A 23,339-nucleotide genomic window follows, 5' to 3' on the forward strand; every position below is an offset into this window, starting at 1 on the left:
TTTATTGATAACAACTTCTAGTAAGACTAAAATCTCTAGATCACCCCCTCACAAATATCTTTTTACGTTTGAAAAAATATAGGCACATTTAGGATGCGTCGTTACGGTAACTGGGACAAAATAATACTTTTAGAGTTAAATATTTAGAGATTTATAAAGCATCGGAAGCGGAATCGGTAATTGTATCGGAATCGGGAATTTAGTACGGAATCGGAAATTGTATCGGAATCGGGAAAAGTATTGGAACTGTTCCATAGCATTTGTAGCAAACGTAGGTAAATGGTAGAGCCAATGCTAACTAATATGCACAGCAAAACGTAGTATATCGATAGTTGTTTGACCGGCAGCAATCTCGAGAATTACATTCTTGTATTGCAAATTACTTTTCTCTTTTCAATTGTTTTTCTTCTGTAAAGAAAATATTAGTTTTTTAAAAGATAGTTCAATAATATTAACTAAAATCAGTTAATTGTTAGATAGTGATGATTGTCACGTGGTTAAGAACACGAACTGATGACTTGGGTGTCCAAAGTTCGAATCCAGTTCGTTACACAAAAAAGAAATCATTGTCAGTTTAAATGTTGGCAACCTTCATGTGGTCCCTGCAGTAATCCTCGAATTCTGACTGTGAAACCAATGCCAACATAGAATGTTCGTATTCATACGATATGAGGATGAATACCTTGATTCTATAGTGACGAATGCTTCGATTAGCATAGGTCCCGTATCGTTGGGTTTCAGAAAAAAAATGCCCGAATGTAAACTAATGCTTTATTAGTGTCTATATTTACTTGCCCAAGGTTTACTAGGTTTTCTCCTTCGTTCATAGATGGGAGCAAAAATAAAATGTTGTGTCAGAACAGCTACGTCACTTTGTTCCTCGCAAGTTCAGGTCTCTAAATTACGTAAAACTTTACTTCAATTTTGGTGTTATACAACAAAGACGCTAGATTTGAAGTGTTTCAAATATGACTGAAGTTTAAAATAGCATTATCTTTCGTCTGACCCCCTTAAGTATGAAATCTGTTATCGTCGCTAAAAGTACATCTTATGGCTCTATAATCGTGTTTTATAGATAAGCAGTTTAACAAACCACTTACTTTCGTAAATATCTTGATGTGTGACATCATATATATATATATATATATATATATATATATATATATATATATGTAAAGTATATAACTACTTCATTTACTCACATACAATTAATATACGAAAATATAGATTTATGCGTAAACTTAAAGTATTTACTTCAAAAGTGCTCAATACGTAGGTAGAGCTAGTTAGTAATTTATAAAATATATATGGCGATTAAGCTACACTGAATATTCGGCGTTTCATCCACTCTAGGATTCGTCAGGCTTAGGCGCATAAGCCTGCCAAATCCTAGAGTGGATGAAACGCCGAATATTCAGTGTAGCTTAATCGCCATATATATTTTATAAATTACTATATATATATATATATATATATATATATATATATATATATATATATATATATATATATATATATATATATATATTCAGAGAGAGAGAGAAAGAGAAAGAGAGGGAGAGATAGAGATGCGATATAGACGTACTGCACACAGAGTTACGATTAGCAAGGTCTCTTCAGGCCAAACTGTTTCTGTATCGCTCTAAGTAAAATGTAACCTTATTTCTCCATGGAAATGGACACGTAAGCAATTCATATATGTACAATTCAATCTGCATAAAATGTTCATTTATTTTTTTCATTGCATTTTAAACTCACATTTTTGTAAATAATTTTATTCTTTCAATTAATTTCTTTCTTTTTCTTTTCATTTAGAAGAAACCGCTCAGGCAGAGATGCATTTCAAGGAATCGTGCTTCACATTATAAATACATGCACGCAAACTTTCAACGCTCGTACATCGTCATATACACGCCTGCAGATGGGTAACATGAGAGCGGTCCGCATAAAAGCAGACGGGCAAGGGAATTCATTGCAATGATAGAAAAATATATTAAAAAATATATAAAAAAACATATAAAAACTATATAAAAATATATATAAAAAACTGAAATAAAATATATTAACTTTTTCAGATAAAATGTATGTTAGTTTGAGCACTGCATAGATGAGTCTCCCCTCATACTCACAAATATATAAACACACACACATACACACACATACACACACATACCCACATACGCACACATATACACACGCATACACACATACACACACACATATATGCGTATATGTACACATTTAATGCATAAATTAATATAGAGTAAAAATATCTCGTTTTAATTTTTCTTTACACGCTACAAAGTTTTTCTTTCTAAGATATATTTTATCTTTTTCACAAATATGCACACATACACGCACTCTCTCATGCGTACACGCACACATGCACGCACACATGCACGCACACACACCTATATATATATATATATATGTATAATATTTTTATAATATAAAGCTGAATGTCTATGTGTGTGTGTGTGTGTGTGTGTGTCTGGTCACGAATAGGCTTCTATATGGTTGACTATTTTAAAAAACTTATTACATATAATGATAGGAGATGTATCGAGACACAGGAATGGGTATGTTTGATCTAGCAGAACGGTGGTTCATTAAAATTGTCGGGTCAGCGTTCGCGCCTGGTCCACAAAGTATAAAAATAAAAAAATTTAAAAATTAAAAAAAAAACGGTTTACAAGTGTTTTTGATATAGATGTATATAAGAATACTTTGATAAGTATGTTTTATTTTAAATAGGTGTGGTATAATAAAATTGTGGGGTCTGCGTTCGCGCCTGGCCTCCATAGAATGGAAATAGGCACAAACGTTAATAAAGACTTTTGATATCTATCTGCGTAATTATACTTTGATAATTGTGTTTCAGTTTGAAGAAATATGGTATAATAAAATTATGGGGTGTTTGTTCGCACCTGACCTCCATAGAATAGAAATATGTCACAAAGTGTAACAAGGTGTTTTATATAGATCCACAGAATATTGTGATGTGTTTCTGTGTGAACAGGTATGGTATAATAAATTATAGGGTTTATCTATTTTATTTTTACTTTCATCATATTTTGCTTTGGTTTTGATACCCATAAATTCGAAGCTATGTCTTTACAACTCTTCCTTTTCATAACCTATTATAATTTAATAAGTCCATTTTCTGTAGGCTGTTTTTGAACCGAGTCAACGACGGGTACTTTTTCTAGTATACACACGCACACACACACACACACACACACACACACACACACACACACACACACACACACACACACACACATATATATATATATGTATATTATTATTTTTAAATGTAATTATCCACTGACACGTGTTCCCTCGTCTACGACCCATCAGAGTGGCTGTATCTATGAGTCGTAGACGATGAAACACGTGTCAGTGGATAATTACATTTTAAAAAAATAAATAATATATATACCGCTCCCCATGTGGGGGTACCAAATTGATTAAAAGGGAAAAATATTCCCAACTCGCATTTAGGTAAAATGCACTTTCGTAAATAATTGAATTCATTTAAAACATATCGCTAAAACCGAAACAAAAACAACATATATATATATATATATATATATATATATATATATTCAAGCTCTAATGATTTAGTATCTACTAATGTCATAAAAATGTGTATGTGTCTCCTCATTATATAGTGATGTCATTCGTAAAAATTAAAATGGGGATAAATATACAAAATAAACGACGCCACGTCATAAAGAGAGTACAATCTTCTATGATATCCCATCTAGGTTAAAGTGGGTCTCTATGTACCTATTTACAATGCCTCCCCACCGGACAGAGTTAGACACCAGGGTCGTTTTTTAACGTGGAGAAAGGTCCAAAAATAAAAAAAAATTGTCTCAGTCGTAAATACTGCTCCACCACCGAAAGAGAACGAGAAATGGACGTGCAGCATCTGAAGAACAGATACTACAGTTTGATCTTGGCCATGTCTCTATGTATTTAAGTGGTGTCTTTTTAATATAATTTTACTAAAATACTCACCCATCAGCGATGAAACTGGACCATATTTGAATCATATCCTCACTAAGTTCCTTCTCCGCAGAAGTCGAATCAAAACCCTCGCCCTTCAAGACATTACCAAAGACGAAAGGAAGTTCATCTGTTTGGCTTGCCGCTACATAATCCCCAGTTTTGACAAACGACGGCTTCAGTGTAAAATAGTAGAGAAACACCGGTAGCGATTTTGGGTACAGAAATGACTCCGACACTCCCTGAATAAACGAGATGTATTTCGCGTTGCAAGCATCTCGGAAGGTTCGACTGTAGGGTAGACTCTCGGAATAATATTTCGAACGAATAGCTAGTCGAGTCAAATCTCTAATATTAGTCGTGCTTGCACTCGTTAATAAGTTTGAATAAATAACCATCGTTTCCTTGCTTGGTACTTGCGTTTCACTTAATGTATCGAGACGGGATAGGAAGATATCCCGACTGTCATGGCCCCATGTCTGTCTGAGGGGAACCCCGTCGCTGTTAACTCCGATTAGGACGCTTACACCGAAGGGGTTATTTCTTCGTGATTGGTTCAGAGAAAAGGTCTTTGTTAAACTGAAATGCACGTAATGAGAGTCGACGACTGGTACAAATGTATGATGCGGTAGAGATACGGACAGCTCTAAGAGGCGTGCTGCAGACCGTTTCTGGAGACACCTGACCGGGTCGAAAAGATCCACTTGACCCAGCGTAAAAATATTCTTTTCATATCGATCCATAGCATGTGGAGAAGAACTGTCATGGTTGGTTCGATTATTGTGTAAGAATTCGTTCATGTCACATTTCAATTCGCGTAGAATATTCTGAAAAGTCGCTTGAGTATTGACGCCCTCGATGAACACGCCTCCACCGATGATCGCTCGAGCAAAAAGACCAGCAGCACTTGGACTTGCAACGTGGTAGTACACACAGGTAGCTCCAGTCGACTCTCCGTATAAGGTGATGCGTGTACGATCCCCACCAAAGGAATGAATATTTTCATTGACCCATTGAAGGGCAAGATGTTGGTCAAGTAAACCCGCGTTGCCCGGTAGCTTACCATCACCGGAACTTAAAAATCCGAATATATCCAATCGATAACCGACAGAGACAATTATTAACTGACCTATATTACTAAGCAAGTTGAAATCGATATAATGACTATATCCGTAGATGAAATCTCCACCATGAATCCAGAATAATACAGGATAATTATTGTAGTCTCCCGGGGAGTGAATTCCGGGGACATATATATTGAGATACAAGCAATCCTCGGACACTTTCTCAGGCCTGCGATCTTCCATTGGATGCCGTCTCTGCATGCAGGCTGGTGGAATCCGGGTTCCGTTTAAAATACCTCTCCAAGGACGAGCTCTTTTCGGTCCTCGGAAACGGAGCTCTCCTATTGGAGGTTGGGCATAAGGGATCGAACGGTAGGATGTTATGTTTGTCAGCTCGTCGTAAAGACCGCTAATTCTTCCGTTCATCGTAGATACAACGCTCAGTAGCAAATGGCCTTTGCAGGGACGGGGCCTGAAGAAAAAGAACCCCAAAGATCCGACAAGGAGCACCCTGAGGACGTTACGCAGAAGATCGCACATTTGTATGTTACTCTCGGATGAGAGAAATAAATTCACCAAGATCGTCGTAGTCGTTATGGTTTCCTTTCTCTTTACTTTTTCCAAACTACTACTACTACTACTACTACTACTACTACTACTAATAATAATAATAATAATAATAATAATAATAATAATAATAATAATAATAATACAAGATATACTGACTGTAGGATATTAAAATCTCTCGATTTACCAATTATAAACTATTGTCAAAATATTGACATGAATGTGTATATATATATATATACATATGTGTGTGTGTGTGTGTGTGTGTGTGTGTGTGTGTGTGTGTGTTCGCACGTGTGCTGTGTGTGTTTTGTTTGTGGGTGATGCATGTGTGCTGTCATATGCAGACGAACCGGGGTTTTCTTTTCCGAATGATAAGGTCGTAGGTGACATAACGTGTCTACTGACTTTCTGAGTACAAAATGTCGCTGCAAACGCTGAATTCAAAACAATATCTTAACAAAAACAATGACGAAGCGACAATAAAAATGTAACATTTTACTTGTGTTTAAAATTTAAAGTAACCTGACCTAATTATTATTATTATTATTATTATTATTATTATTATTATTATTATTATTATTATTATTGCTAGTGCTATTATTATTATTATTATTATTATTATTATTATTGCTAGTGCTATTATTATTATTATTATTACAATCGTTACTATTATTATTATTATTATTATTATTATTATTATTATTATTATTATTATTACTATTGACGTTATCGTTATCATTATTATTATATTTATAATTATTATCGTTACTCGTATTATAATTATCATTATCATTATTATTGACATTAACTTTATCATTATTATTATATTTATAATTAGTATCATTACTCGTATTATTATTATTATTATTATTATTAATGTTATTATTATTATTATTATTATTATTATTATTATTATTATTATTATTATTATTATTATTATTGGCTCATAAGGAGCTTTTAGACAGGTCATTTAGGTCCTCTCCTTGATAACAACGTGTGGTGTTTCTTGGAAGCTGAGTAATAACAAGTCTCGCCAGGTTTACAATACTCTCCAACACTTTCGATAATATTTGCAAATGACTTTCCATTCTCGCAACAGCCACTTACCATTGATTTCTCACTAGCAGCGGCTATTGGTCTTCACTGGAATTTGAGTGGCAATAAGCCTCCTCAAGACCCACTTCTCTTCGCACTTGTCCAGCGGGGGTCTGGTCAGTACTCTCTCCTCGGGTTTTCCTACCTCTTTTACTACTCAGTCTCACCCTTTTCTTGGGGGGGGGGGCTGTGATGTGGTAACACGGGGATAGGTAGGGTTAGAGAACTTATAGATATACCGCTTCAATGTTCTTTGTTCCATGTAGCGGTTCATGTTTTGTCTCCACAACAGTTTGTCTGGCCAGCATATATAGCTCATATGTTTTTGTCTTCACAGTCAATGGTTTGCCTTAATATTTCAGCTGTTTTCATTATTGATATTCGTTGCATCTTTCCAGTTATTCCTCGGATTCCAATTTCCCCCATTCTCTTTTCCAAGTTGTTCGGGATTGTTCCTAGTGCTCCTACTATTATCGGTACTATTTTGATTTTCTTCATCATCCATATCTCTTTCCCTCTCTAGCTGTATTATTATTATTATTATTATTATTATTATTATTATTATTATTATTATTATTATTATATTAATATTTTTATTAGCAGCAGCAGCAGTAGCAGAAGTGGGTATCTGGCTAAGAGTACTGAAGCTTTTGTTTGTGCAGCACAAGAGCAGCATTAGGAACGACTGTTCACAAAAAGTGGTTCTAGGAGAGGAAGTTGCCGCAGAATGTCGGATATGTAGTAAGACCTCAGAGTCAATTGTGTATCTTGCAGCAGGGTGTAATGGATTGGCACAGAGAGAGTACCGCAAAAGACACGCTCGCATGGGACTCCGGATATATTGGGAGGTCTGTAATAAGGTTGGGGTGAAGTGTGCTGGAAAGTGGTTTGAGGAGGTGCCTAATGAAGAGAGAACAAGTGAGGATTGCAATGTATAAGTATGGCGGGACAAAAGTATCAAAACGACCAAGCAATTGGAACATAATCGTCCGGATGTTAGTCGTGAAAAAATCTGGCAGATTGTAGACTTCTCAATACGCTGGGACAGGAATGTGAGAGAGCAAGAGAATGAGAAGTGGAGCAATTATGCTTCAGTGGCCTTAGAGATACACGGGGTTAAAACATAAATAATCGCGGTCGTAGTTGGTACGCTAGGAGTAGTATCAAGTCGTCTGCAAGGACAACTAAAAAAACTACGAAACCCTGATGTTTTAGGCGACCTTCAGACTTCTGCTATTGTAGGTACCACCAACATCCTTAGGAAACCCCGTGATCTTTGAAGCTCCTAGTTCGGAGCTTGGATTGAGGGAAATCCTCTAAAAATGAATTCCATCCCTTTCCAGAGAGACGTTGATAAACGAAATCAGAATTATTATTATTATTATTATTATTATTATTATTATTATTATTATTATTATTATTATTATTATTATTATTGGCTCACATGGAGCTTTCACACAAGTCAACAAACGATCGGTTTGGAGACCTGTGGTGTTCTCTGGAAGCTGAGTGAAAACAAGTCTCCCCAGACGTCCAGCTCTCTCCACCTCCTTCGATAGCATTTGCAAATAAATCTGTGTCATCGCAACAGCCCCATACCATTGATTTCTCGCTGGTAGTGACCATTGGTTCATACTGGAATTTGAGTGGCACTACGCCTCCCCACGATTCCAGTTCTCTTCGCGCTTGTCCAGCGGAGGTCTGGCCAGCGCTCTCTCCTCGGTCTTTCCATCTTTCTTGACCCTTCTTGGCTCTTTGGTATCACTTTTATATGGGGGGGGGAGGAACGGTGATGAGACAATGGGGGTATGCATGATGATGATGGTGTAGAACTTGTTGATATGCAGCTTCGGCGTTCTTCATTCCCTGTAACGCTTCTTATAACGCTTGTTATATTGTCTTGTGTTATTCCCCACATTCTAGCGTTTTCCTTAATATTTCAGCCGTTTTCTTTATCGTAAGGCGTTGTCTTTTTGCAGTTATTCCTCTGATTCTAATTTCTGCCATTCTTTTTGTCCAGGTTTTTCGGAATTATTCCTAGTGCTCCTGCTATTATCGGTACTATTTTGATTTTCTTTATCATCCAAATCCCTTTTAACTCTCTGGCTAGCTCTGTGTATTTGCTTCGTTTATCCTTTTCTTTCATACTCACCCTGTGGTCAGCTGGGACAGTAAAGTCTACGATTTGACAGGGTTTTTCTTTCTTGTTAATTATTATGACATCTGGTATTTTTGCTTGGATGGGTTTGTCCGTCTGTATGTCCATGTCCTATAGGATTTGTGGTTCTCGTTTTCGAATGCTGTTGCGGGTTTATGCTTGTACCATTTGTCTGTACGCTCAAAATGCAATAGTTTGCATAATTCCCAGTGCACCACCCTTCCCACTTGGTCATGCCTGTTTTTGTATTCCTTTTGGGCCAGTTTGCTGCATTCACTTACTATATGGTTTATCGTTTCGTCTCTCTGTCCACTGAGTCTGCATTTTCTGTTTTCTTGTGTTTTATCGATTCTTGCTTTGATATGGTTCGTTCTTATCGAGTTATCTTGTGCCGCAGTCATTAGAGATTCAGTTTCTCGGTTTATATGCCCTTTTCGCATCCATGTCCATGTGTTTTCGTTATTTTCATCTTTTGTCATTCTTATGGATCTTCCGTGGAGTTGTTTCTCTTCCCATTTCTCTTTTCTCGTTTTGTCGTTTGTTTCTCTGTTTTCTACATTGTTGTTTTTTCGGTGTTTCTCGCTGCCATAATTATCCTTTCAGTGTTATTCAATGCATTATGTATTTTTTCTAGTTCTTTTTTCGTGTCCTTCACACAGTCTTCTATACAGATCACTCCTGTTATTATTATTATTATTTTTATTATTATTATTATTATTATTATTATTATTTTTATTATTATTATTATTTACTAACTCTGCACACCCATTGTTATCAGTTATAGCTCACTGATAATAACTAATGGCGTTTCATGAAGTCAGAGTTCAATCTGTGCCTCCTAAATTTTTCATCGGGTTTTTATCTCTGCCGATAAATGTTGCAAATAATGTTTCCTAGATGGCAACATATTTTGCCTATTGATTCATTGTGAGCAACGACCATTGGTGTTCGTTTTAATTTGAGTCGCAATAAATTTCGCCAAGCACACAGAACTCTCCCCTACTTTGCAGTGAATATCTTGCTGATACTCTTCCTCCTAGGTCTTTCGATCTGTTTTGGAGATCATTCTGTTGTATCAGTCTAGTATCGTCTCAGGACATGCGTGCGTGCAGGTTGTTTTTTTTGTTGTTGTTTTAATGTAATTTTTGACAGTTTCTGATCTTTTCGCCTAGTGTGATTTTCATTCTGGATTTTGTATTCTCGCCTTATTCCAACGTATTTGTGCCTTGTGAATCTCGCTGATTATGTTGATTTGCCTCCGTATACCAGCATTTTCGTTTAAATTACGAATGTTTTATTAAAATTTCGCCTTGTGTATCCCCCAATGTGTCGGGAACGTGGAGATGTTATTTTAACTATTTATATTCAAAAATATTTCCTTCATATTACTAATACTTTTAGTTCTTTATAAAGTTCCATGCTTTTAGTTCGCTGTTCTATCACATTTGGTTTTCTACAAAGAATAGGATTATATGGTAACAAACACTTTTCTTAATTATTTGCTACCATATAATCCTATTCCTACATTCTCATTTCATATCTAAACGTTATAAACCCGGTTCTCATCTATACCTGCATGTTGTAGAATTCTGGCTCTTCTCTTCTGGTGTCTGGTGAGAAGTATTTAGCTTCGAAATGCAATGGCCTAAAAAAGTTCCTTTATTTCTTAATTTCCCCTTTTAGTTTTCTTTATTGTTCTGATAGCATAAGTTATATATAACTTTTATACCTAATATTTTATTTAATATATTGTTTGTTCCTCTTAAATGTTAAGCTTTTCTTATTTTGAAAAGTTTTGCTTTGTTAAAGATATATTCTTTGATAACATAATTATATATATATATATGTGTGTGTTTGTGTGTGTGTGTGTGTATCGAACCCGCTGTGTCTTGAAAATTTAACCTCCAGAAGAGTGTCAATCGGAAGAAACTTTTACTTAGTACTTTATTTGTTGTGTACAATATATATATATATATATATATATATATATGTATACATATATATATATATGTGTGTGTGTGTGCGTGCGTATATGTAGTAATAAATAATGATTTACACTGAGAAGTAGTAAGATTGCACATTCCATAACACAAGAATAGATTTAAACCTCAGAAAAGTTACACTAGAATTTTCCACAGGTACTTTGTGTAACAAATAGAGTACTAAGAAAATATTTCTTCCGAGTGACACTCTTCTGGAGATTGGAGTTTCAAGACACAGCGAGGTCGATAGTAAGAATGCATTTGTGAATTACTTCAAACTTCTACATTTTTTAAATAAAGGACTACCTCAGAAATTGAACCCACATTCCCGAATTCGAGAAACAGATTTGCGAGTTCAACAAGATACACTTAAAGAGAGGTGATTCTATTTGTCGAACTGTTAATAACACCAAAGATGATAATGATTGTCCAGATAATAACTAATAAGAACTAATACATGAATATTATTGTGGGAAGGGAAGTTAAACTAAATGGCCATACTAGTTTATTTTTTCTTCTTCTTTTTTTGCTGTTTTTATTGGTTGTTTCATTTCGATTAAGTTCTATTTCAGGTGGTTTCATAAACGCAACACATAAACACACTTCTATACTACTACATACGTATTCAAATGCTGAACACATACGACAGATAAATGAAAGCACGCGTATATGTATGGTGATATATTATTATAGGATTATTTTCAATAGATTTCTCTTCTATATCAAGTCCAACGTAAACGAATTCCTGATGAACCGCCCCCTTAAGTAGACACTCTAAAATATCCACACTAACGTACTGTACTTACAATAATCCTTATCCATGAGTGGCTTCCGGGCCTTGATAAGTGGTGACTACCTTGTAATATATATATATATATATATATATATAATTGAGGATGTGTGCGAGGACAATTCTCAAGCTATACATAAAACTAGTTTTATGTACAGATTTGAAATTTGCTATATAGGGTATTCAGACACGTGCAAAACCTTTGCACCTGAAAAGAGACTTCTAATTGTTCAACAATTGTCCCATTAAGACCATCGGATTTTTTTATCTTTTTGTTAACTGTTTAATGAATGCGAATGCATGAATCGTTCATGTGACAGGTGTCTTATGTTTGAATAAGTAGGTTTGAAAACACTTTTTTAAAGATCATGGCAAGCTGTTCAACTGGTGTTTTCACTTGACTCACTGTCTTCAAGTTTTGGTTTCGATCTCAGCTCGAGCATTTCTTTTTTACTTACAAGAAAAAAACATAATACTCGCATGCATTTGACCCAGTTTCTATATGATATAAAATATAATATTTACACGTATTTTACGACCGTGAAACGCTTATATATATATATATATATATATATATATATATATATATATATACGAAATAAATCATGTAAAAATACATTGTTTCGTCATATACCAATAAGAAAGAAAAATCTATATAATCTATGAGTAAAAATAGTTTAAAATCTCACGCGTGTACGTTCGTAAGAAGTTAGATACGCATCGGTGACGTTAAAATTGTCTGCAACGTAATCAGTTTGATTAATTTATGTAGGAAATAGTACATTGACTGAGCGGACATAAAAATATATTAATATTTGAAAGTTAAAATTGCAACGGTCCAATATTTACGTGTTTCAAGAAAGTTGTTAATCGTCGGTATTTTCGGAATAATAATATGACCCAAGAAAGTGTTGACATGTCGAAAAAATTAAAACTAACATATAAAAAAAATAGACGAAATCCCAACTATATTAAAGGTTTCACGATTATATATTTCTGTTTTCTTTACAACTCAGTATGAACGTTTGAACATGATTTAAACAAAAAATGTTGTTTTCCATTTTAGTACGAACTGAAACAGTTCTTGTCATGGTGTCTGTAAAACTGATTAGCGAAGAGGAATACATTTCAAATCGGCTGCATGTCATATGAAAATAAATAAAGAGTAGAAGGGAAAGTAGTGTCTGTTTATCTCTTTTTTTTTTGCTCGCTCTGTATTTATGGCTGTATATCTCTGTTTTTACGTCTCTCTTTCTCTCTCTCTCTCTCGCCCAATCTCTCTCTTCATATATATATATATATGATTGTTGAGCTGGATTAAATCCGACGATATGAAATAAAACAAATAAAAAAAAACTTCCTTTACATAAGGAAAACACGCTGCTCTCCCCCATCATTATATATAGCCCCAATCCTCCGACTATCTCGTCAATGACCATCCCTCTTGAAGAAGCCCGCATAAATCGGGCGAAACGTTGAGTATCCAGGTCCTTCCACCTCCATTTTATTTCATATATATATATATATATATATATATATATATATATATATATATATATATATATGTATATATATATATATATATATATAAGGAGAAGTGGTTAATAAAGCAAGTTAAAAAACACATTGAAAAAGAGTTAAAAACATATTTCATTTTAAAAAGGAAACATAAATTCCTGCATATAATAGACAATATTTTATTTACTCTTCCAGTCAAGAAGCTCTTAGTAAATAATTTACTTTTATTTGCTGTTTTACTCGAATATTGTCTATTTACGTCAGGTTCCACTGACTTTCGTCTATCGATGCAGAAATCCAGCATGTTAATAATTACTAAATTATTACGAGTTCGTTTCTCACACCATTACAGAAAATTATGATATGCTATTATAATTATATTTGAAAATTAGGTTACATTAAATCAAGGTATATATATATATATATATATATATATATATATATATATATATATATATATATATATATACTGAACCAAGTCAACGACGGTTGCTTTTGCCAGTATATATATATATATATATATATATATATATATATATATATATATATATATATATATAGTATATGCATACTCTCTCTCGCTCTCGCTCACATTCGCTCTCTCTCCATATATATATATATATATATATATATATATATATATATATATATATATATAATATTTCTATAAAATCAGGACAATAAAATTAAAAAAAAGAGGATATCATATTTTGTATTTTTTAAATATTTGTTTCAATTGTTCCATGGTCATTTAGACAATTTCAAACGTAATGTCATTCCAAAATATTCCAAATAAAGCATCTCTTTAAACAGATAAATACAGTATTTATATTTCTAATGCCCATTTGAAAGATCAAGAGTTTGAATCTACCTCCACCCCTATAGTTCTATGTTTTTGTTTAATTATATTCCGTTTACCATGGAAACTATAAATCATCCTATTTTTGTATTTCTACTTTTTAAAGAACCAATTATAAAACAAATTCGTGTGTTACCTTTAATTTAAGTAATTATTTTTTCCAAGTTATTTATTTGTTTTATTTTGTAGCTACTAAACTACATACTCGAATTCCAGTTTAAATTGATGTCTTAACTATATTCATTTCAATCCATGATAATTTCGTATCAGTTTTGTATATGAACATTACCAAATTTTTATATATTTTAATATATTATAATTCTTGGAAAAATATTTACAAGATAAATATATATATATATATATATATATATATATATATATATATATCTTCATGTGTGATAATTTGCTTCAGTGAAAAATAAATGAGTGTTTCCCTTAAATTGCTAAAAGTATTATTTTTATTAAAATTCAGCTTTAATAAGCACCTTTGAAGTGTAGACGTTATTTTATAATATAAGAGTGTACATGAAGTAGTACATGCATAAATACGCATATATATATATATATATATATATATATATGTGTATATATATAAATTATATAACTTCATATGTATATATATGCCTATACATACATATATTTGTGTATATATATATATGTAAATTAATCCAAATATTTTATGTTTAATAAAGCCACTGTCTTATTAGAACAAAAGTATAAGGGGATTGTGCATATATATATATATATATATATATATATATATATATATATATATATATATATATATATATATATATCAGAATAAAAGTATTTAAAAATCAACTGGTAAGGAAACATGTGATTATAAATCTTACAAAATATTATTGGCAGTAATATTCTATAAGTACTATCACACCTTAATAGCTGTTCGGTTTCTCTTAATTTGCGCAGCTTGTCTACTGAAAGTGGTTTTATTTTATTTTATTCCCAATTTGAGGTTATTTTGGAGTGGAATTTGAAGCTCATGGTCTATAATTATAAAAAAAATATTAAATATATTAAATTACATGTTTATCATAAATTATTTGTTTATTAATAAACAGAGTCATCGGACCTATATAATTTATTTTTACCGGACTCATTATAGAAACAAAGAAAATTGCTCCAGGAATATGTCTACTTCGGACCATTAATTTTTTATGTAGATTACTCAAAATACAGTTTGGATCACTTTACCACACTGCTATTAAAACATTAACTTCGGATTTTACTATGCAATTTTGATGTGAATTTTTATATCCTTTTCATTAACTACTCTTAATCTATATTTAAATACTTAAAACACTTTTAATTGTGATTTTTCCATGTCTCACTGAGTTTAGCAAATAAGGTGTAAACCATTATAATTATTTGCTAATATTTTCTCCTCTGAAGAGATGGTAGGCATCAAAATCCTATAGCATAAGGAGTTAGAATATTTCAAATGTATTTTTCCGGTCAGAGTAATACGAGCGTTCAAGGACTGATTCTTCCCCGCTTTGCCTGATCTTAATTACTTTAAAATTTAATCTGAAATCACTTTTTCTTATTAAGCCGAAGATGAAGGTTCTTATACTGGATTCTCTCTTTTTACTATTTGGTCCCATTTGACTGGGGACAGGCTTCTTTTTTGCCTACTGCACTGCTCGGAGAAAAAACAATTTTCATTATTTCAGCTGTTTTGAAGGCTTTCCAATCGGATTATATGCTGGAATTATTTTGGAATCCATTCTCCCTACAGAGCTATTTTGCAGTTCGGATCAACTTGAGAGGATTTTCATGCAAGCTGAAATATTATATGCCGTTTGTTTTTATATATTTTTACATATCCATCTTTTTTTCACACTTTATTTGACAATTGATAGCTACAATAAATTTCGCTTTCACTTAATGCCTTAACTAGCAAATTCTAACATTGCTACAAATGTAAGTTATCTCCTTTATCTCCTCTGATGAGAAGAATAACAAGAATAGCATTCTTCGAAACTCCGCAGAATAAGGATTTTGTTTTTGGAGTAATCAATCGAACAATGAATTTTGATTGTAAATTTCAACTTGCAGTTTTAATTTTTTTTCTCTTGTAAAAAGCTCTACTCTCTAGTGCGTATTGAGCTTTCGTAATTCAGCTGAGATTAAATTTTCTATATATATAAATACTGTTATTTATATTAGCTTTAAGTTTATCATTGTGTATATCAGGTAAACACTACATCCCTTTGCTTTCATTTATATATATATATATATATATATATATGTGTGTGTGTGTGTCTGTGTGTGTGTCTGTGTGTGTATATATATTTATATATTTATAGATGGAGAGAGATAGAGAGTGAGAGAGCCTTATTTAGTAGAAAAGGAATACAAGAGTGCTCAATTATTAAATAATAAAAGCATAATATATTATTATCATACAGACGGTGACCTAAAGTTAAATTACCAATAAACGAAATAATGTCATGTAAACACACCCACCCACGCACACCCACACAATCACACACACATATAAATATTTATATGTACACATATCTTTATACATATGTATATATATGAATATATATGCATACATATGTGCACACATACACACACACACACACATATATATATATATATTGTGTTATGTATTTTAAACGATAAAACTATAACTACCGTTTAATTAAAAAACAGGACCGCCATGTTTGTTAGTATTTTGGGTCAAGAAGAGCTACGAATAAAAACAACCAGGCCGACTGCACATTATCTATGTTTAGGGCGCCATTGGATTTACCTGTAGCTCATACATAAGACAGAATGCTACCGAAGGACGATTCTCCTCGCATTACTTATATGCAGCTACAATGCTGTTATTGTTTTGAGGTCAGTGCTACACAATTGGACGAAAGAGAAAAAAGAATCTGAAATTGTATATGGAGAAAGGAAGAACAAAGCGAATGCTGATGTCATGTCAGGTGCGAGACTACAAATCATAGCGTGAAATGACAGGTGCTATCAAATGGAATTCATTTTAGTTGTGCTCCCACCAGAAACTTCAGGGTCAACCCGATTGTGTTCGTTTTCAGAAGAAAGGGGTAGAAAGGGGCGGGTTTTTTGGATGAAGGCCGGGTGGTACACGAAGTGTAGGTTGGCAGTCAAAAATATTTAGGTCCTGAATATGACCTTAAACTATATCCGATGGTGAGGCCACAGCTTGCAGGCCTTAGGGAGTGTGGAGCCACCCTTTAATTGCCATTGCTCATAGGTCCACTCTGACCCGGAGTGGTAGTACCTGTTAGGGTCCCAACTATGGGTTAAATAGAATATGACTTAAAAAACAAATACACTATATTAAAAAATCGTTCTTCAAAATCACCAGATTCGGCATTAAATAACCTGAAAAGGGTTGATATGCCGTAAAACAAAACAACCAAACCAAAAATATTTAGAATAAACTGTCTTTATTTTTTTTATTTGTTTATTTTTCTATCGCGGTTTTACACTCGACTGTTATTTAATTATTTTAATTTGGCTATAACTTTTTTTTTTAAAGCAGTGTTCGTCCGTTATTTAGATTATTTGTCACGATTAAGTTTTAAATATTTTCCTATACGTCCAAGTCTCTTTATATGTAGCGTTTTTCACCTGTCCTCCATATGTTACCTTTAAATTTTGAATAGTATGTTAATTGCGGCACGCGTATATCAAATAGCCATACCTTACAAATATCTTTTAAAATTTATTTAGAAATTAGCTGCGCGCAAATTGATCGTTGTCAAAGCTGTTTTAAACTCGAAAGAATTTTAGGAAAAATGATGTCGTAGTTACACAGTTAAAAGGCCATTTAATACGTTTTGGGCGTATCTATTAAAAAGATGGCTGATTGAAGCCATCTTTTTAATAGATACGCCCAAAACATATTAAATGGCGTTTTAAATGCGTAACTAGAACATCATTTTTCCAAAAATTCTAGTTTCTGAGTTTAATAGTAAAAACGCAGTTAGGGCACAGATTGTATTACTAAAGTATATTAATAATAATAAATCACATTTTAAAATTTGAAGAATTTATTCATCATCTCATTCCCCTTTGTCGCTCTTTCATTTTCTTTCTCTATCTCTCTATCTCTCTGTCTCTCTGTCTGTCTGTATGTATGTCTGTCTGTCTGTCTGTCTCTCTCTCTCTCTCTTTCTCTCTCTCACTCTTTCTTACTCTCTTATAATCTCAAACAATACGGGATAAGTCATCTGTACCGTCGGTTTCAAAGGTGATAATAGGGAGCAGTTTTAGATACCCATCCCAAGGTCTCGTCAACCGACACGCACCCATTTATAAAAGGACTTTGAATCATATAGATATATTACAAGATCTCGTTTCTCTGAACAACTTAAAATTTAAATAATAAAATTTAAAAAATTATCGGTTTAATGTTTAGGACGCTAAAGAAAACAAAAGAAAAAGAAAATAAAAAAGAAAGGAAAAAAAGGAAAACTGACGAGAAAAAGAGGAATTTTATATGCTTAAAATTTTTCCGTTGTATATTATTTTAATATATTTTAACTGTTTATCGCGTTTTTTATGGAAACTATGTCTAGTAAGACATCTATATGATTCCAATTCCGGTGAGAAAACAGATGAGTATTGGTAGAAGAGATCTCGACGTGGGTATCTAAAGCAGCCCCCTTATCAGCTTTGAAATCGAGGGTACCGATGACTTATCTCATCTAAACTTTCTGTAAATAAAAATATAAATAATACGCTCTTATTATCGGGATTTATCCTTATAATAGAGCAGTTTAAAGAATCCCTTTTTCCAATATATATATATATATATATATATATATATATATATATATATATATATATATATATATATATATATATACAAAGCTAAGACTCTGTAACATCACCTGTGTATAGATACTCCCTCAGACATTTGTCTATAAAAATGGTCCTGTGGCGATGGAAAAGTTATGACGCATGGAGGCTTGAAATGCTGGAAACATGTGATAATTGATCTCAATGACCGTCTTCAGTATCATGCCTGCGTGAGCGTGTGAATTCACATGTAGAACTAAGAAAAAAAAAAGTCATTTCTGGGCTCATGGACATTAAGTGTCTGAGGGAGTGGCACTCGTCTGACAAGCCGTTTGCAATATATATATATATATATATATATATATATATATATATATATATATATCAGGTTGAAAGAAAGTAATGTCTTTTTTATTTTTACTTTACCACTTTGTAGCCTCGTAATTTGTAGACAGTTGTAGAATTTTTTTGAATTGGTGTCATAATATATTGTTTGTCTTTCAGTTTAACCGTCTGAGCAGTAAAAAAAAATGGATATGAGTGAGGGGCATCTAGGAAGCTGCATGCTCTATGAAATAAAAAAAAATATTCAGCTCTAGTAGCTACAAAAATACTATAACTTTGTATTAGATTGATGTTCTGAATTACTGAAAATGTTTGTACATTTTTGGTCCCCCGAAAAAAACGAGGGTGGCTCTGTAAATTCACCCATGTTCGTTCGTCCGTTTGTTTGTCTGCACTTTTCTCAATAACTACGACTAGTAAATTTTACACAAACATTAAACATGATATGAGTAAAAATGTAACAGAACGGATTTTCTGGTAAAACTCCGGTTGCCTCCCTACGGGTGCCTTTCACTTAAAATGGCTAAAATTGACACTTTTCGCTTATTAAAAAAAATTGATGCCTTGGATTTTTATGAAACTTTCTGAAAAGTTGTAACTAACTGATTTCTATACAATTGTGTTCATCTATACTTGGCGATAACTCTTTGGTGTGCCCCATTGGTTCTTCTGGAGGTAATATAAACACTCTATTTTGGGGACTAGTTTACCATATTAGTCCAAAATGTTCTATTTAGCAGTTTTGCAGGATGCTGAACTCAAATTGTAATATTTTAAGACCTTGGGGACATTTGGAGCTAAATGGAAGTTGAGACCAATATTGGACTTAGTCTTTTTTGCATGGTGCAGAACGCAAATTTACATATGTTATGTCCTAAAACTGCACCGTGTGTTTATTTTCACTAGGATTTGTACGCCCCTAATTATTTCCAAAGCCAGACAACGTTGCAGCTGAAAAGACTGCTGGCCTCGCATGTAAGAGGCTCGAGTTTCGAATTCCGAGTTCCGGCGTGTGAAAAGCTCAATAAGGCAAAACTCGAGTCTAGGACTTCCAGTTTGTTTGCTTCCATGCCGCATGTGAGCTGTGACGTTGGTTACTTGTGGAAATAATAATAATAATAATAATAATATATATATATATATATATATATATATATATATATATATATATATATATATATATATATATATATACTAGTGTATATCTACTGCAAAAATGAGGACAGATATTATCCTTTGCAAGTATTTGGAATAACATTAATATTTATATAAAATATCGTCACCATAACTATAATAAAATTCAGAAAAAGAGAAAGAATATGCCTGATACTACGTGTAGTATTATTTTTAGATCTATTTTAAACATATATTAATGAAATGTTATTTGCTCTTGAAATAGTTAAATCTGTCACTTATCTAATTCTGTGACACGTGATACATACACACACACACATATATATATATATATATATATATATATATATATATATATATATATATATATATATTTAAATATGTATGGTTAAAAACAAATACGAAAAATATATAAATGTTTATATCTTTTCTGTATTTATTTCCTGTGTGTTGACGTGTATGAATACAAAAAGTCTTTTGAAAAAACAAGAATGTTTCCTTCAAAAGCACGTAATTTTCGACCGATCCTTTGATCTTCCTCAGTGGGTGTATGTGGGTATTTTCCCATCTATTATAAGGATGTATAGATAGGAAAATACCAACAGACACATCTACGGCTGATCAGCCCGGCTATCCTTGGTACGTGCTATTTTTCTGTTTTAAAGTTGCATTGAGATTTGGTTTTTGTTTGCTTCCGGCGATAATTCCGTATACATACAACATATATATATATATATATATATATATATATATATATATATTATATATATATATATATACGCACTTGTTAGAGATTTAAACAATGATCTTCCAAGAGTTTTGTCTCGAAAGTCTCTTCTAAAATGAAAGTAATATGAAATTTCGTTTTTCAGAAGTTATCCTCTCATTCTAAGGATATCATCACAAAAACGAGTACAAAATGAACTGAACCCCCTTATCTTTAATTTTAACGCTCCTCTTATAATTGCGGCAACGTGCTCACTTTACAAGGTTCGAATGCAACAGTTTTGGTGTAGTCGATTCTATGACCCCGTAACTCGGAGTGATTTGCTGACGTGAGGAAAATCTTTTGGAATTATAACAAATCATAAGCAATAGCCAGCTGTTAGACAATTTAAATCGCTAAAAAAAAAAAACATCACAGATCTAATATCGTAGCATTAGCAACAGGGTGTGAATGTCATATTGGTAATCAACTAATAAATAGTATGGTGGCATAACTTCAAATTAATGATGGTGGAATATGAAGACATTGCCAATTACAACTGTTATTGCTAATACATTGTTACATAATAACAAACTAAAGATTTCATTAGGTTATATTAATATTGACTATTGGTAATCACATGATAATTAGTATATTATCATTAGTTGCAAACAATTGGATGGTAATTATTAGGCAATCAATTACAACTGGACCAACGATTAAATCAGGTAATGTTAATATTGAAAAAAGTTCAAATCGAAGTGAAACGAACTTCAAGAAATAAATAGATTTCCACATAAAACAGAGTAAGTAATATTGTGTAAGATAAGATGAGGCCAAATAGGTCAAAAATTCACAATAAGAAGACATGGCGCAACGGCTATCGGGTTCAGAAACGAGGTTTTCTTTATATTAGTTTATCTATGAGATATGCGCGAAACAGATCGGCTATAATGAAAAAGCTTTGATAATCGCCAAGAGCGAAATGCCTCTCCTATAGATATAGCTTCGCTTTGTCAATGTGTTTACCCTTAATACGATAGTTATCTAATGTTTTAAGCGAATTCTAGACGTTGTTTTATAGCCTGCATGTTTTTAAGCCTGCATATAAATTTTTTTAAAAATTAAAACATATTTCAACATCACACACGAGATGAGAACAGGTTTTGCTAGTACGAGTTGCGTCCATCAGCACAGAAACAACCTAAGTAATAGAGTAGAAGAAACCGTACGTATTATTAATTAGATTTAAAGTAAATGCAGTTCTTATCATCTCTTTCTTTTGTGTAGTTGACCCAACTTGAAATGCCAAGTTTCAAGTAATCAAAGACTCTAATCTTGTCCGATATGTTGATGAATTTGTTTATTTCTGTAAAAGATATCAGCAACATTAAAACCTTCAAATGTATAGTAGAAATAAGTGCGTAATTGACATTTCGAAATGCATACGCACACAAACAATCCTTTCTTAGATTTCATGACTGATACTAATAATAAGCATTCTATTATCTACGTTTAAAAGAGGCCGACGTGCAACCGATATAAAAAAAAACATTTTCAACGTGTTAAATAATGGTTATAATTGTGTTAAATTATTCAATTAAAAGTATTCAATTAAAAAAGTGTTAAACAAAAGTATTCAATTAAAAAGTGTTAAACAAAAGTTTTTTAATAAAAATGGCTATTAAAGGTTTTAACAAAAATGTTAAATACAAAAAGACATCTAAAACTTACAAAAAATTATATTTAATCGTAAGAAGTATGTTTAAAAAGTAAGCAGTGTTGCATTAAGGGAGAAGCTTAAGGATTGAGCACTGTGGTATGTTAATGTTATAACTTACATTAGGAATAAAACATGATTATTCGTTAAACGCACAAGCCACTAATCGATGATTGATACTGATAATCTTTCCGTTTCTACCGTTTCTATAATAAGAAGATTATCCTTTTTTCCCGATGGTGCTCAAGAAATCACCAGGTTTAATCTCAATTTGAAACAATTGCTTATCTAGCTACAGTAAATATCTATGATACAGTCTTTTCCCTTGATTAGTTTTATACGCATGACATCGCTCTGAATGCTTTTTATTTATTTTTTGTTATCTGTCATTAATATATCTTTTTTTTCTCATGTTTACTGTTTCATAGCCCCATTGTTATGCGTCCAATGATTCAGAAAGTATTTTTAATTAATGATATATTCTTGCTCTGCATATTTTACAGCGGAGAACCAGAGATTAGAGATCGGTCAAGCACTTGCCATTGGAACTAACAAAAAGGGTATAGAAAGATTAGCTA

At 32.6% G+C, this 23,339-nt stretch overlaps 1 protein-coding gene across 1 annotated transcript in view; it reads right to left on the minus strand.

Moving 5' to 3' along the window:
- The window catches only part of LOC145246496 (uncharacterized), an 87,900-nt gene that overhangs the window by 43,004 nt on the left and 21,557 nt on the right, over positions 1–23,339 (minus strand). Inside the window, exons 2-3 of the mRNA XM_080108114.1 lie at positions 21,120–21,172; positions 4,027–5,803 (exon numbers count right to left, since the gene is read on the minus strand). Of these exons, the coding sequence (XP_079964240.1) occupies positions 4,027–5,803; positions 21,120–21,172 (1,830 nt within the window). The remainder of the gene's footprint in view (positions 1–4,026; positions 5,804–21,119; positions 21,173–23,339) is intronic.

The sequence above is a fragment of the Euprymna scolopes genome, chromosome 24 (genome assembly GCF_053919585.1).
Source record: "Euprymna scolopes isolate OS-2025 chromosome 24, ASM5391958v1, whole genome shotgun sequence".
In the NCBI taxonomy this organism is placed as follows: Eukaryota; Metazoa; Mollusca; class Cephalopoda; order Sepiida; family Sepiolidae; genus Euprymna; species Euprymna scolopes.